At 37.3% G+C, this 17,613-nt stretch overlaps 1 protein-coding gene across 1 annotated transcript in view; it reads left to right on the top strand.

The window, feature by feature from the left end:
- The window catches only part of LOC136858828 (tubulin polyglutamylase TTLL5), a 463,915-nt gene that overhangs the window by 348,582 nt on the left and 97,720 nt on the right, over positions 1–17,613 (top strand). The window contains exon 10 of the mRNA XM_067138637.2: positions 10,595–10,685. Coding sequence (XP_066994738.1) covers positions 10,595–10,685 — 91 coding nt within the window. The remainder of the gene's footprint in view (positions 1–10,594; positions 10,686–17,613) is intronic.

Genomic DNA, 17,613 nt, shown 5'->3' with positions numbered 1-17,613 from the left:
TAAATAAAATTAATATTATTTAAAATAAGTTTCTTCTTTTGTAACATAAAATTCTGGTGCACCAGACAGCTAAACTAAATAAATTACTATTAAGTGTTCGTGAACAAACACAAAATTTTAATAAAATTTATAACAAATTATTTAATAGAGGGCTTCCGACACATCCTGGTGGAAGGATCATTCACCACAAAACTCACATAACGTAAACCAAACAATGCATGAAAATAAAGGGACTTTACACTACAACCGACCAATATGAAAACACATATCGTACAGTAGTAAAAATAAAATCAACACTAATAAATTATAAATAAAATCACTCCACATAGTAGATGTGGTAATTAGCAACAACACGACCTGAAATGCACAATTTAATGAGGCGGAACCCACATTACAAGATAGAAAAACACACGATCTCGCCTCAGCACCGCACAACAAAACATCATAATAATTACAGCGGCACACAACAGCGGATGCTAATGCCGACAAGACAATAATGACCAATTACAGTTGCTTAACTGCCACACGGCGTTAAGATAAGATAAGCAACAATAATGAGAAGAGTAGATAAGCCCCAAGCAACAACCACTCCATACTAGGGGTGCCCAAAACAAAACAACAACACAACAAACAATCAATCAATACTGATCTGCATTTAGGGCAGTCGCCCAGGCGGCAGATTCCCTATCTGTTGCTTTCCTAGCCTTTTCCTAAATGATTTCAAAGAAATTGGAAATTTATTGAACATCTCCCTTGTTAAGTTATTCCAATCCCTAACTCCCCTTCCTATAAATGAATATTTGCCCCAGTTTGTCCTCTTGAATTCCAACTTTATCTTCATATTGTGATCTTTTCTACTTTTAAAGACACCGCTCAAACGTATTCGTCTACTGATGTCATTCCATGCCATTTCTCAGCTGACAGCTCGGAACATACCACTTAGTCGAGCAGCTCTTCTTCCTCTCAATTCTTCCCAACCCAAACATTGCAACATTTTTGTAACGCTACTCTTTTGTCGGAAATCCCCCAGAACAAATCGAGCTGCCTTTCTTTGGATTTTTTCCAGTTCTTGAATCAGGTAATCCTGGTGAGGGTTCCATACACTGGAACCATACTCTAGTTGGGGTCTTACCAGAGACTTATATGCACTCTCCTTTACATCCTTACTACAACCCCTAAACACCCTCATAACCATGTGCAGAGATCTGTACCCTTTATTTACAATCCCATTTATGTGATTACCCCAATGAAGATCTTTCCGTATATTAACACCCAGATACTTACAGTGATCCCCAAAAGGAACTTTCACCCCATCAACGCAGTAATTTAAACTGAGAGGACTTTTCCTATTTGTAAAACTCACAACCTGACTTTTAACCCCGTTTATCAACATACCATTGTCTGCTGTCCATCTCACAACATTTTCGAGGTCACGTTGCAGTTACTCACAATCTTGTAACTTATTTATCACTCTATAGAGAATAACATCATCCACAAAAAGCCTTACCTCCGATTCCACTCCTTTACTCATATCATTTATATATATAAGAAAACATAAAGGTCCGATAATACTGCCTTGAGGAATTCCCTTCTTAATTTTTACAGGGTCAGATAAAACTTCACCTACTCTAATTCTCTGAGATCTATTTTCTAGAAATATAGCAACCCATTCAGTCACTCTTTTGTCTAGTCCAATTGCACTCATTTTTGCCAGTAGTCTCCCATGATCCACCCTATCAAATGCTTTAGACAGGTCAATCGCGATACAGTCCATTTGACCTCCAGAATCCAAGATATCTGCTATATCTTGCTGGAATCCTACAAGTTGAGGTTCAGTGGAATAACCTTTCCTAAAACCGAATTGCCTACTATCAAACCAGTTATTAATTTCACAAACATGTCTAATATAATCAGAAAGAATGCCTTCCCAAAGCTTACATACAATGCATGTCAAACTTACTGGCCTGTAATTTTCAGCTTTATGTCTATCACCCTTTCCTTTATACACAGGGGCTACTATAGCAACTCTCCATTCATCTGGTATAGCTCCTCCGACCAAACAATAATCAAATAAGTACTTCAGATATGGTACTATATCCCAACCCATTGTCTTTAGTATATCCCCAGAAATCTGATCAATTCCAGCCGCTTTTCTAGTTTTCAACTTTTGTATCTTATTGTAAATGTCATTGTTATCATATGTAAATTTTATTACTTCTTTGGCTTTAGTCTCCTCCTCTATCTCGACATTATCCTTGTAACCAACAATCTTTACATACTGCTGACTGAATACTTCTGCCTTTTGAAGGTCCTCACATACACACTCCCCTTGTTCATTAATTATTCCTGGAATGTCCTTCTTGGAACCTGTTTCTGCCGTAAAATACCTATACATACCCTTCCATTTTTCACTAAAATTCGTATGACTGCCAATTATGCTTGCCATCATGTTATCCTTAGTTTCCTTCTTTGCTAGATTCAATTTTCTAGTAAGTTCCTTCAATTTCTCCTTACTTCCACAGCCATTTCTAACTCTTTTCTTTCCAGTTTGCACCTCCTTCTTAGTCTCTTTATTTCTCTATTATAATAAGGTGGGTCTTTACCATTCCTTACCACCCTTAATGGTACAAACTTGTTTTCGCATTCCTCAACAATTTCTTTAAACACATCCCAGAGTCTGTTTACATTTTTATTTACCGTTTTCCACCGATCATAGTTACTTTTTAGAAACTGCCTCATGCCTGCTTTATCAGCCATATGGTACTGCCTAACAGTCCTACTTTTAAGACCTTCTTTTCTATCACATTTATTTTTAACTACCACAAAAACAGCTTCATGATCACTAATACCATCTATTAATTCAGTTTCCCTATAGAGCTCATCTGGTTTTATCAGCACGACATCCAGGATATTTTTCCCTCTGGTTGGTTTCATCACTTTCTCAATCAGCTGTCCTTCCCATATTAACTTATTTGCCATTTGTTGGTCATGCTTCCTGTCGTTCTCATTTCCTTCCCAATTGACATCTGGCAAATTCAGATCTCCCGCTACAATCATTTCTTTCCATGTCGTTTCCCACATAGCTGACTATCCTATCAAATAATTCCGAATCCGCATCAGTGCTACCCTTTCCCGATCTGTACACTCCAAGTATATCAAGTTGCCTATTATCTTTAGAAATGAGCCTTACACCTAGAATTTCATGTGTCTCATCTTTTAACTTTTTCGTAGCTTACAAATTCTTCTTTCACCAGAATGAACACTACCCCTCCCACCCTTCCTATCCTATCTCTACGATACACACTCGAGTGCGGTGAGAAAATTTCTGCATCCATTATATCATTTCTCAGCCATGATTCAACTCCTATTACAATGTCTGGTAAATATATATCTATTAAATTACTTAATTCTATTCCTTTCCTTACAATACTTCTACAGTTCAACACTAACAATTTTATGTCATCCCTACTTGATTTCCAGTTCCCTGTTCCCTTATCACCGCTCCCTAGGCCATCCCGTTTCCCTGAATTAAATCTTCCCTCAATTAAATCTTCAAACTTTTACATTGTTAATGAATTTCATCGTTGTAATAAATGTAGGTATCCTCATATCATTAGGCAATAATAAAACAAAACCACCCGCAGAAATGCAAGAAATATACAATTCTATTCCCTAGTCATACATATGAATTAAATAAGAATCAATGAAAAATCCAACTAATAATAATAATAATAATAATAATAATAATAATAATAATAATAATAATAATAATGATGCCCTTTAAAAGTAATGGGTGGTGTTCAGTGCAATCGCAGTAATTAGGTCGTAACACCAGTAACAGGAGGCCGGAACACACAAATCGAATCGCAAAACAATAATATGGGAACTAAAATATCAGAGAGAACAGACGATAGTGTGCACCACAATAAACACGGCAATATGAAGATGCAATTTACCAAAAGAAACAGCACACGAATCAAATAATTCACGAAAACACACGTAGATACACCAGAAACAAGAATTAACAAAGGGAATCACAAAATTTAGAAAAGGCAGTAACGAATTTTGACTGTTACCTAGAGCAAACACTGCACTTTGCCATTACGCAGCACACACTTCAAATATGAACGCCATCACCAAGCAGTAGCTTAACTTCACTTACAATAAATACACTCATAGAATACTGAAATCTACACCAAAAAAGATATATACACAGTAATAAGACCTAAAAGCGAACTTTTGTGGTGATCAATAATGCCCAGGTAACATCCTCGTGCTATAACCAACTACTACGGCACTTCACAAATAAGAATTTTTTAGAATGACTTACATACTAAACACAAATATACTTAAATACTGTACAACACAATTTATTCTTCCTCGCTAGGCGAGGTATACTCTCCTTTATCACCCAATTCCCACAGCTTCCATAATCATAATTATTTGAGTAACAGCGTAGCCGTTAGACATGGCTTAGCTTCCAGTCACGAGCGCGTCCAACAGCTAAAAAGCGCCTTTCACACATTGTCATTAGGCGCGACACAGTCACAAGCCCGCTACACGCTCTGGCGGAGACCGCCGAACCACCAAGATAAGTTGCTAGCCACTCTCACAGATGGCGTAGGAGTCCATGTATCGTTCCACTATGTAATAATACCTCGTAGAAGTATTACCAAGCAATAAACAATGTTCCGAAAAGTCACAATTGCCACGTTTAGACAGAAAATATGACCAATATTCCAACAGTTCGTAGCGCTCATGCATTAAAATAACCAAGTCTACCAGACTCAAGGTTTTAGTCTTTCCATAGAGTTGAATAACAGTTCCATATGAATGGGAAAATCACGGCTCAGTACAGTACTTAGCCCGTGAACATAATGTCCGTAGAGGAATTAGTTAATTTACCAAAATACCAGTTCCGATGAGAGACACTATATAAATATATGTCGCATAGACAGTAGATAGTTCACACATATATATATATCACAAGTAGCGTATTTGTTAATAACGCTACATCACTTAAAAGGAACAGTGAGTAATTTTCTGAATGGCAGTATGGCACACGTAGACAAATCTCCACAATTGCAGGCAATTATTCCATTGTGGAGATTTGTCTCCCATATGCAGTTATCAGACTGTGCCTCTTATAAGGGCTTCTGATAAGTTCACCTGCATACACCCCAGTGTCAGTGGGTAGGGTCTGACACATCCCACTCTGATGATTCTAGTGTCAGACCTAAGACAAAACGCTGGTTAATAGAGCAAACGCCTGAAAAGCCTTACATCTGATGTTTTTGACATTTTTGACATGCTCTATTGGTGAAAAATATCTAAATCCCTCCATGGGAATTTAGAATTTTCCATTCAGCCTGGCTTATTCGGTATTGGTACAATAAAGTATTTGGTTGTCTACTCCTGACCATTTTAATATCCAGTCCTGAATCCTTCATTAATCCACTACTCAAGTAAAAGTTTTTCACAATTCAAACTTGTTGTCTCTGTTGTTTATCGCTGTCAGTTATCTCCTTTGTCTTGCCTTTACTCAGTGCTCATTCTTCAGTCTTCCCATTTTCAGCATCGAACTGATCCTGGTTCTCCAGAAACATATCATCATAAGCAAATAACATTGTGTTTATTCTTCTACTTTTGTATGGTACTTTTGCTACCATCATGGTTGTAAACAATAAATGTGACAATACACTTTCCTGCCTCAGTATTTAGTGAAGTACGGATAGTCCCATAAGAGCCTCGAGATGGTGGAATGAACATTAATGATCATGTTTTGTTTGGGATGTTGTGCATGTCAATGGAGAGATATTCAACTTCACTTATTAATATATTTTCTGTAATATGGCACACATCTTTATTGTTACCATGGCATGTGAGAATTTGTTCTTTGCTTCTGCAGGAACATAACATGATATTGCAATTGATGGATATCATATTGGTTCTGTATTGACTTTGAATAATAAAATGATTATTTCTTTAAATGGAATATATTATATTTTCCACCTTTCAGTATGTAACAAGTTATAATTACATGTACTAGTACATGTTTCAGTCTATTTGACCTTCATGTTTCAACAACAACAACAACAACGACGACGACGACGACAACAACAACAACAACAACAACAATTTATTTAAAAAACATATTACATTTATAGCTGAAGGTCAAATAGACCAAAATGTGTATTTATAACTTATTACATTTGAAAGAATAATAATTTTGTAACGTGATATTCACTGACACAGGATAGGAGTCTAGTGTCATGTAACCCTCCTCTATCTTGACAGAGTGCAGCAACCCATTGTTGTATGAATTTCACAAGTAGAAGAAACACCTGTGGAGAGATTCTGACCCTTGCTGTTTGGATATTTACCTATAGCTTCCTGCTATGTCTTGGGTGTGAATTGACCTCACCACCATGTCCACACAAATGCTCAACAGGGTTCATATCAGATTAAGAAAGTGGCTACAGCAGTTGTTGAAATGCTCCAGAATGCTCCTCAAACCATGTCTGGATGACTTGGGCCTGATCTCAAAGTCCATGAAGGGCTACAAGTGGACACCTAGCAATTCAACGTGGCAGTCACTGGTCAACGACCTGTTCACTTGGATCAGCCCATGCCACGTGAACACACCCCATGCCATTATGCAGCTTCCACCAGCCTGTATGCTGCCTTATTGACAACTGGGGCCCATGACTTCATGGCGCCTATGTCTTATCTGAACCCTGCTATCGTCTCAAAACAACTGACATGGTGACTCATTGGACGAAGCTATATTTTGTGTTTTCCAGTGTCTGTTTAGCAACATCATTCATCCAGGTGAGATGCTGTGCACGGTGTTGTGGTATTCAAGAATGCTGCACTGACCTGTCAGATATGCACTCCTGCATTGAATACAGATATAATTTCAGCCAGTATGTCTTGTCTGTTACCATGCTCAATTCTAGCCAGACAACACCACTAATTGCGATCATTAAGCATCTGTGGTCGGCCACTGTGCTGTTAACTGTGAATGATAATGCCTTCCACGAGGTATTCCCGATACACATGTGACACCGTCAGTTGAGGAATGTTAAATATCTGCACAACTTCAACAATGGAATGTTCCATCCATCTGGCCCTCGCTATCATTCCCTGTTCGGAAGACTATAATTCACATTGCACAGCTGAATTGCAATTTAAGAATCTCATAACTGTTCCATATTGACTTTACAGTACAGAAATGATGTCATTTCTTTCAGCACAGCTGGTATTTACACTCACTCTTGAGATGTCAGATCACACCTGATACAGGTCTGGGCACTTCCAAGACATCACGGTGCGATGGTACCACCAACTATTACCTTTAAATACTGCTATCCCATGACTTGGCATGTCATTATAATGGTTGCATAAGAAACGGACATCAGTAATGTTGCAGCCTTGTCTGTATCATAGAAATGTTAAAAGAGAATATAGACATAGGGCTTAAGTGACATAATATGTAATAGAAAAAGAAAGTAATGTTGAACGGTATTCATTAATGAATCTTTTTTTTTAAAGTAAATGATCTTACAGCCAATCAATATTATTTAATAATTATACAATGAAGAAGCCTTTAACCAAGGTGAAACATAAATGCTTAAATGAATAATATTAAATAGTACTGATTGGCTGTAAAATTATTATTTTTAAAGACATACAGTATGTACCAGTTTTCTGCTACGAGGTGTATGAAACCGAGCTCGATAGCTGCAGTCGCTTAAGTGCGGCCAGTATCCAGTAATAAGGAGATAGTGGGTTCGAGCCCCACTGTTGGCAGCCCTGAAGATGGTTTTCCGTGGTTTCCCATTTTTACATCAGGCAAATGCCGGGGCTGTACCTTAAGGCCACGGCCGCTTCCTTCCACTTCCTAGGCCTTTCCTATCCTATCTTCGCCAAAAGACCTATCTGTGTCGGTGCGACGTAAAACAAATAGGAAAAAAAAGCTGTATGAAGATGTTCCACATACTTGAAATAAACTTCAAATGTATTAAGTCATGTTAAGTACAAACAGTATGTACTAAAGAGCAGTTAAATACAGAACACAAATGGCCAACTGGACACCAGTGGGATCAGAACCCACAGCCTACCGATTTTGCATTTGATCCTTTTACTGGCTGAACTGTGGTGGTCTAGGTCATATTTGTTCAGTTGGAAAGGATCTAAGCTACAGATAAGGCACTACTGTAGAGTGCACATAAATCTCCCATTGTGGGCCAATTCTACAGTTTTGATGGCAGTAGCTTAGGTCGTACTTACTTTTGCATCAACTCCTGCTCCTGCTCCTGCTGGCAAGCCAGAACAACAGAAACAATAGAAGCACAGTCTGCATGACCTGCACAATCATTGCAGTCTGGGTTAACACACCAAGAGAATTTTTTTTTTTAACTCACCTGTGTGATCTTGTGGGTTAGGTGGAAAAGGGATAAGCAATGTTCCTGCTTTAACTTCTGGGTAACATACTTTTCTATTTCATATATGTGTTTGTCAACATAACATTTTTGTAATTTGAACATTTTATATTGTAACATGACAGTGGGTAGGAAATAAATACAACAAATGATAATATTTAAATTTTATGTCTGATTTCCCCCCCCTGCAAATTCTTACACACTACACAGAGAGTTACACCAGTTTGTACTCTCCCTGCTCTTGCTAACTCATTCACATTGGTTCACTCTAACACTTGCAAGTTAACATTAACACACTAGCTACACATTACACACTGACTGCGCTACTGTCACTTATACAGTTCCACAGTTATACTCACTGTACATTAACACAGCCACACAGTTCACAGCTCACACACTACACAGTCTCCCAATTCCATACGTTGTACACTGTCTGCCACAACCACTGAACCTTGTCCACTGGTCATACACTCACAACAATCTTCGTTCGCTGTCCCTTGATGATCCTTCGCCAAACCCTCCCACACAGCACCAGTGACACAAGGCTCACTTCTTCACAGCACCTGAACACGGACAGAGCACTCACTTCACAGCACTGACTGTACTCACTCGACTGTCACACTCTACTGACACTGTCCACTGGCTGACTGAACTGAACTCCTGGACCTCGTCCGGTCCACCTTAATTAGGAAAGTTGGCGCCTTGAGATACGTCTTGAAATGGGAAGTCTCTAGAATACTCTCGATTTGAAATGATCTGGGTTTACCTTCCAGGTCTTTTTCGTATTGTTTGGAGACTTCCTGTGAGAGGATAGAGCGATCACAGAGAAGGGCTGGCCTTGCACACCTGACTTGTTCCTGTTTAGTTGCCTAGAGCAAGCAGGTGGTGGGGCCAAGCTAACTTGCCCCTCCCTAGACCCTTAAACAAAATGGCATACACCATCACAGTTGTTCAGTGTTCTCCCTTTCTAATGGGCACACCGCCCAGCCGTTTTCACTGACTGCCCAGCTATCATAACCTAGATATCTGCTAGTTACATAATATTTCAAGTTGCTTTACATCACACCGACGCAGATAGTTCTTATGGCGACGATGGGATAGGAAAGTGCTAGGAGTGGGAAGAAAGCAGCCGTGGCCTTAATTAAGGTACAGCCCCAGCATTTACCTGGTGTGAAAATGGGAAACTACAGAAACCATCTTCAGTGCTGCCGACACTGGAGTTTGAACCCACTATTTCCCGAATGCAAGCTCACAGCTGCGCGCTCCTTACTCGCTCGGTTTACGTAATATTAATATATATTTCAGTCATTAAAAACTAAGGATAGTGGAGAGTGTTGCTGGAATGAAAGATGACAGGGAAAACTGGAGTACCCAAAGAAAAAGCTGCCCCGCCTCCGCTTTGTCCAGCACAAATCTCACATGGAGTGACCGGGATTTGAACCACGGAACACAGTGGTGAGAGGCTGGCCTGCTGCCACCTAAGCTACGGAAGCTACACATATTTCAGTCATGTGTTCCAAATTAAAATGTAAACATTGTAAAACTGTTTATTTAAATGAAAAATCATTATTGTCAGCATAATTGCGCAAGTTACATTGGAGTTCAGCTTATCACGTAGTGTCGTGCGTGAGCGGTGTCTGGATTAGCGTGGAATCGCATGTGAGCACTCAATTCCGCGGGACGTAACAAACCCGTCTGGTTCTTCACAGCAACTGAGTGATTATGAACGAGCAGTAGAACACTAGAAATTCAAACTACTCTGTTACATCTTCTTTGTTATAACACTAAAATAGTTAATTTTTGCAGTTAATGTTTACCTGTCTAATATTATTGTTAATGGCCTGAGCGGAATAAGTTGAAATTTTATCATATTTATTTTTTACGTTGTATTCCCCGCCCGGCTACTCATTCCTGCCACCCAGGTAAAGAAAATTTCTGGGGAGAACACTGTTGTGTCATGTAATGTTACATATGATTTCACCAGGAAAGTTGTCATGATTTCTATATGAATTTGGAGAGTCTACATAAAGCTGCTTGGGGTTAACATGATTGTTTAGTATCCTTCTGTGCTGTTTTGTAATCTCACAGCTTTTGCAGTAGTGTGAGTCACTGCCATTCATCTGTTTGATTGCATGTGATGCTCATTGCAGAAGCAGATGGATCTGATGTGGAGGACGTACCAGATATAAAAGTAGTATTCAAAGAAATGCTTCTGTGCCTAGAAAATGGTAATCGTCTGAGGTAAGTTTTTTTAATCAGATATAATTTTAGTTTGAAGTAAATATCTGTAATGATTCCTAATTTTACCAGATTTATGGCATCTTAACCTCTTAATTACCAGTAGTAATATTTGTATGTGTGTCTCTTTCAGTGGTGGTGAAAGTGTGATATTCCAGGTGTCCTTCCTGATGTGGTTGATAGTTTCATTGTTGGAACCTCCACATCATTTCTTACTCGCAGAGTTTAATTTAATTGAAATTTAAATTAATTTGGGGGAAATAGAAAGTAATATTCCCTTTTATGTTTAAAAATCTGTAATTTTGTAGTAAAATGCTTCTAAAGACAGGTTATTATACAAAATTGCACCTTCTGAAGTTTTTACATTAATATAGGCCTAGGTAATAGACAGAGTATTACGTATAGCACTTTAAGATCGATTCCACCTATCACAAAGGTACGGTAATACTGGTACCGGTAATTTTGTTAAATAAATAATACCTTTGTAAATTAAAAAAAAAAATTAATGACAGTATACAATATTGGGTTGCGGAAATAGGAAATAATATTCGCATCTTTGTTTAAACATCTGTAATTTTATTGGTAAAATACTTACAAAGTCAGGTTATTATACAAAGTTTTATCTTCTACAGGTTTTACATTTGTATAGGCCTAGATACCAGTCACTGTATTTTGTATAGCACTTTAAGGTCTGTTGCACATATCACAAACATAATAATTTCTTTAAATAAATAATACAATAGCTTTGCAAATTTTAAGGAGTTCAAGAGAATGTACAGTGTTTTACTTTCAAGATAGTTAACTCATTCCAGTCTGGGCCTTAATATCCCTAACAAACGTTCTGGACTGGGCATTTTTAAGGATTTTTAAAACATTACATGCTGTACCTGTAGGAGATATTTGCACGATTCTTTTATCTTTGTGCTTGTTTGAGCATCTAAATTTTTTAAACGCTGTTTGTATCATGTCAACTATCACATGATATTTTAAATTTTTTAATATATTATACCATGTTTTGCGAATGGAGGAAAGGTCTGACGGATAACTAAGCAAGTACAGTTTTCTGAAATACTGCTATATTTACCCAATTTTGCTGATATAAAATGTGAATTGCAATTACAAAACAACAATAATAATGAGTACGATATAAAAATGATATTTTTTCAATAATAATAGTAATAATTACAATAATGAAAATGGGAGCTCTTATGAAATTTTATTTTAATGGATAAATTTTGTCAAAAGTTACTCAAATGTAATATTATTGTTCCATTTACTACAAAAGACTTCTGAGAAAGAGAAAGTACAGTCTTCTAAACAGACAACTTTAGTAATATGTAGACAATCTTACATATTCACGCAAGTATGAAATACGCGGGAACATGCGCTAGGCATAGATACCAAGGATAATTTAATAAAAAACCACCAATTCAATACTTTCCACGTTTAATGTGGTTATTATCTAGAGTTGTTACTTGTAACATGCGCTAGGCCGTAAAACGAACTCCAGTCATAATGAAATGTAAGAAGTTATTTCAAATTCATACGTCAATAATATGTTCATTTGCGCATAAACTTATAACATATCATAATATATTGAAAATATCACTTTCGACATGCACATGTTTACATATAATTTTAAAAAAATATTTGTTAAATGTCAACTGACTAGGTTGACATTAAACAAATATTTTTAAAAAAATTATATGTAATCACTGTCGTCAATATGGACCACATATGAGATTAATGACTTGTAAATGCACATGTTTGCCGCGAGAAGCCATGTCTTAGAGCTCACTGAGTGACAACATCTACTGATGCATGCTGATCGAAAATATCATAAATTCTCTGACTTAGACATATAATACTGCCATCTGCTTAAATACTCTCGTAACTAATACTTGAAGAAACACCAGAATGCGTGCATAGCTCGTTCTCGACTTTTAGTGAATTGTCAAACCTTACTAAGGGCTATGCCTTTCGGCAGCTGTGAGCTATGCTCGCAGTTAGACCGGAAAGAATATTCTGATATTTGTAGATCAAGTCTCTGTTATATAGGTGGGCGCTCTCGGAACGGTCAGCTGTTGATGGTGCTCTGCATTTTTATAGGGAAAAAGTAGTTATTTCATAGTAAAAATACTTAATTATTTGTGTGAGTGATCCAGTCAGTGTAATAAATATCATGTGTGTTTGGTGATTGAAGATATAACCAAGCTCAGAGATATATTTTAAAAATTTTAAAAAATGCATTGCGTAGTTCTGCTGGTAGGTTATGTACGTTAGATTTACTTTGCTTCATTTTTTAGTCAGGAAAATAGGAAAATAGTGAAAGGCATTTTGGTGATATGGAAGTGTGAAAGGAATCATATTCCGCAGTGATAAAAATAAATGCAGTGTTGAAAGGGAATTTAATTTCGAACCTTTGGAAGTGACTTGTGTGTACACTTTTAGCATATGATTATTGCTATTTTCACGATAAATATAAATGCTTAATTGCTAAGTGCAATGCTGTTAGTTTTTTTCTATACCTGGCGAGTTGGCCGTGTGGTTAGGGGCATGCAGCTGTGAGCTTGCATCCGGGAGATAGTGGGTTCAAACCCCACTGTCGGCAGCCCTGAAGATGGTTTCCTGTGGTTCCCCATTTTCACACCAGACAAATGCTGGGGCTGTACCTTAATTAAGGCCACGGCCGCTACCTTCCCATTCCTAGTCCTTTCCTATCCCATCGTCGCCATAAGACCTAACTGTGTCAGTGCGACGTAAAGCAAATAGCAAAAAAAAAAAAAAAAAAATTTCTTCTATTGCTGATAGTGTTATCTAGGCTAAATTTAATAGTTAGTTGTTAATTAGAGCCTCACAGGAGTTATTTAGATATATTGAAATTATTGCCAAAGAGTAACCGTTTGTCAAAGCAAGATATTCAACTCCGCTAGTCAGTTTGAAGTTCATAACCTCGGGTGGACAACTAACAGCATCTACCGATCATAAAGAGAATATGATCGTGTGTTCAATTTTTGCAGATTTCATAAACAATTACGACCAGTCTATATTTACTGATTTAACATTGATAATACGTGTACTACAGTGAGCCTGGTGAATCATTAATTAGTGGACGTGTAACTATAAAATACAAACTGCAAGTATGCCAATCAATTCCAATTCAGAAAATTGTCCTCAATATGAGAAACCCTTTGACAAGGAGAACGATAGCAACACCATTGGTTGTGACGGAAACTGTAAGAAGTGGTACCATAAGGATTGTACTTCCATCACAACCACAGAATACAGCATTCTCGGAAATAAAAAGGGAAGTTTACTATGGATGTGTAATAAATGTAGAATATTATTAGACACATATGGTATCAATACATCTTCTCTAGAAGAGGGAGCACTAGAACAACAAATAAAACTAACTGTAACGGAAGAGATAAATCATGGAAAGCGCTAAAGGTTATGAGAAAAGATATTAAACAAACCATTGCAGAAAATAAACAGTCCTGTGACAAACTAAAAAATAAAATGGAAGAATTAACCTGTACGCTCACGGAAAAAATGGCACTCATTCTTGATGCACAAATACAACAAGCCACATATTTTGAGCGAAGTGATGGCATGCATCCATTGATAAAGGTAGCGGACAACAAGGAAACTGGAAACAACAGCTGAATATAAGACCCTCAGTGATTCAAGAAACCGAGTCTCCTGTGGAAATTACCCAACAAGAAACGGCCGAAGTCCACATTCTTTGTTAGTTTGCTATTGTAATGTTGTGTCCTTTGCAGAATTGTAAGTCCATTGCGCTCGTGCCGTTGGAGCTATATATTTTCTAGAAATATAGCCACCCATTCAGTCACTCTTTTGTCTAGCCCAGTCGCACTCATTTTTGCCAGTAGTCTCCCATGATCTACCCTATCAAATGCCTTAGATAGGTCAATCGTGATACAGTCCATTTGACCTCCTGGATCCAATTTATCTGCTTTATCTTGCTGGAATCCTACAAGATGAGCTTCAGTGGAAACCTTTCCTAAACCTGAATTGCCTTCTATCGAACCAGCTATTAATTTTGCAAACATGTCTAATATAATCAGAAAGAATACTTTCCCAAAGCTTTGCCAGACTGACTGGCCTGTAATTTTCAGCTTTATGTCTATCAACCTTTCCTTTAAACACAGGGGCTAATATAGCAACTCTCCATTCATTTGGTATAGCTCCTTTATGAAACAATAAATAAGTACTTCAGATATGTTACTATATCCAAACCCATTGTCCTTAGTATGTCTCTCGAAACCATATCATTTCCAGCTGCTTTTCTAGTTTCCAACTTTTGTATCTTACTGTAAATATCATTGTTCTCATAGGTAAATTTTAATATTTCTTTAGTGTTAGTCACCTCCTCTATCTGGACATTATCCTTGTAACCAACAATCTTTACATACCGGTACTGCTGACTGAATACTTCTACCTTCTGAAGATCCTTGCATACACACTCCCCTTGTTCATTAATGATTCCTGGAATGTCCTTCAGGAACCTGTTTCTGCCTTAAAGTACCTATACATATCCTTCCATTTTTCACTAAAATTTGTATTACTACCAGTTATGCTTGCCATCATGTTCCTTAGCTGACTTCTTTGCTAGATTCAGTTTCCTAATAAGTTCGTTCAATTTCTCCTTGCTTCCACAGCCATTTCTAACTCTATTTATTTCCAATCTGTACCTCCTTCTTTGTCTCTCTATTTCTCTTTTATAATAAGGTGGGTCTTTACTATTCCTTATCATCTTTAAAGGTCCAAACCTGTTTTCACATTACTTGTCATTTGCTTTAAACCTATCCCAGAGTCTGTTTACATTTTTATTTTCCGTTTTCCACCGATCGTAGTTACTTTTTTAAAACTCCCTCATGCCTGCTTTATCAGCCATATGGTACTGCCTGATAATCCTACTTTTAAGACTTTCCTTTCCATCACATTTATTTTTAACTATGTCAAAAACAGCTTAATGATCACTAATACCATCTATTACTTCAGTTTCTCTGTAGAGCTCATCTGATTTTACAAGCACATCCAGTATATTCTTCCCTCGAGTTTGTTCCATCACTTTCTGAATCAGCTGCCCTTCCCATATTAACTTATTTGCCATTTGTTGGTCATGGTTCCTGTCATTCACATTACCTTCCCAATTGACATTTGGTAAATTGAAATCAGCCGCTACAATCACGTTCCTTTCCATATCATTTCCCACGTAGCTGATTAATCATCATCGTCATCATCATCAATGTCCCACTCCAGTCACCTGGGTGTGGTTAACAAGCCTCCTCCACTCCTTTCTGTCCTTCCAAATCTTATCCATCCACCTTCTTCCCTTAACTTCTTTTTCCAATTCCCTTCTTGCTACCTGTTCCTTTTCTTTCCTTTCCTTTCCCATTCTTTTTACATGCAGAATGGCTTTCTTTATCTTGTGTACTAATGATTCTATATTTAGCTCTTCTCTGATTTTAATATTTTGAATTTTCTCTCTTCTTGTCTTTTTAACGGATGTTCTTAAAAATTTCATTTCTGCTGCTTGGATCTTACTATCTTGTCTCTTATTAGTTACCAGCATTTCTAGCCGTATGTTACAATTGGTATGAAATAGTGTTTATAATTTTAATTTCGTTCTCTTGGGTACTTTATCATCCCATAAAAGCTCTCTGACTTGATGATAAAATGTTGTACCATTACTGATTATCTTATCAAATAATTCTGAATCAGCGTCAGCGCTACCCATTCCCGGTCTGTACACTCCAAAGACATCAAGTTGCCTATTATCTTTAGAGATGAGCCTTACACCTAGAATTTCATGTTTGTCATCTTTAACCTTTTCATACCTTACAAATTCTTCTTTCACCAGAATGAATACTCCCCCTCCTACCATTCCTATCCTATCTCTATGATACACACTCCAGTTCCACGACAATATTTCTGCATCCATTGTATCATTTCTCAGCCATGATTCAACTCCTATTACAATATCTCGTAAGTATATATCTATTAAACTACTTAATTCTATTTCTTTCTTTACAATACTTCTACAGTTCAGCACTAACATTTTTATGTCATCCCTACTTGACTTCCAGATCCCTGTGCCCTTATCACCGATGAGTGTTCGCTAGTGCACATAGCGAAAAATCGATACCGAAGATGATTGATCACATTCAATATAATTGCTGGAGTGCATAAATATTGACAGTGGAATTTTCAAGGGACAGAGAAAGCTGTCATTATAATGGAGTTCTCACTATATGCCGTATTTGTCATAGCAGACCTCTACTGTATTTGACTATGAAGGTGTAGTTTATAATAGTATGAGCAAAAAACTTTCATATTGACTACAGTGAGCTTACTGTGCTTGTACTCAATTTGTATTAATTATTCCAGTCCAAACTTATATCAGCCCCTGCCTCTCTCAGCCGTCATGACTAAGATTGACTGAACAATGTAAATGCCATGCTGTTTCACTTCTCCACAGTGTTCTTCAAACAAGCAAACCAAACTGTCACAGAATAGACTTTAATTAACTAATCTCCTTCATGTAGAACTCCCTCCTGGTCATCCACATGATCCCTCTTGTCCATTCCCATTCATCACTGTAATACATATAACAACTCATTTATATGTGCTACCATACATTCTTGGAACTGAATCCCAGCTCAGATTAGAGGCATAGGCAGTTCAATGATATTTAAAAGGAAATGTTTAATGTGGTATTCAAAACCTGCAGAAAGTAGATCTCACTAATGTAAAAAAACTAATATTTAGTTCTTAATCTTCAATAAGGATACAAAATTATAGAGGTTAAGTAAATTAATTTTAGTGATATTTAGAAATATGCATGAGGCCCCCCCTTCCATATACGAAAGTCAATAAACTAAACTTAACAGAATTCAATATCTAC

Source organism: Anabrus simplex, chromosome 1, assembly GCF_040414725.1.
Source record: "Anabrus simplex isolate iqAnaSimp1 chromosome 1, ASM4041472v1, whole genome shotgun sequence".
NCBI classification, from domain to species: domain Eukaryota; kingdom Metazoa; phylum Arthropoda; class Insecta; order Orthoptera; family Tettigoniidae; genus Anabrus; species Anabrus simplex.
The sequence above is the reverse complement of the archived record's forward strand: the minus strand, read 5'-3'. Positions and strand labels throughout refer to the sequence as shown.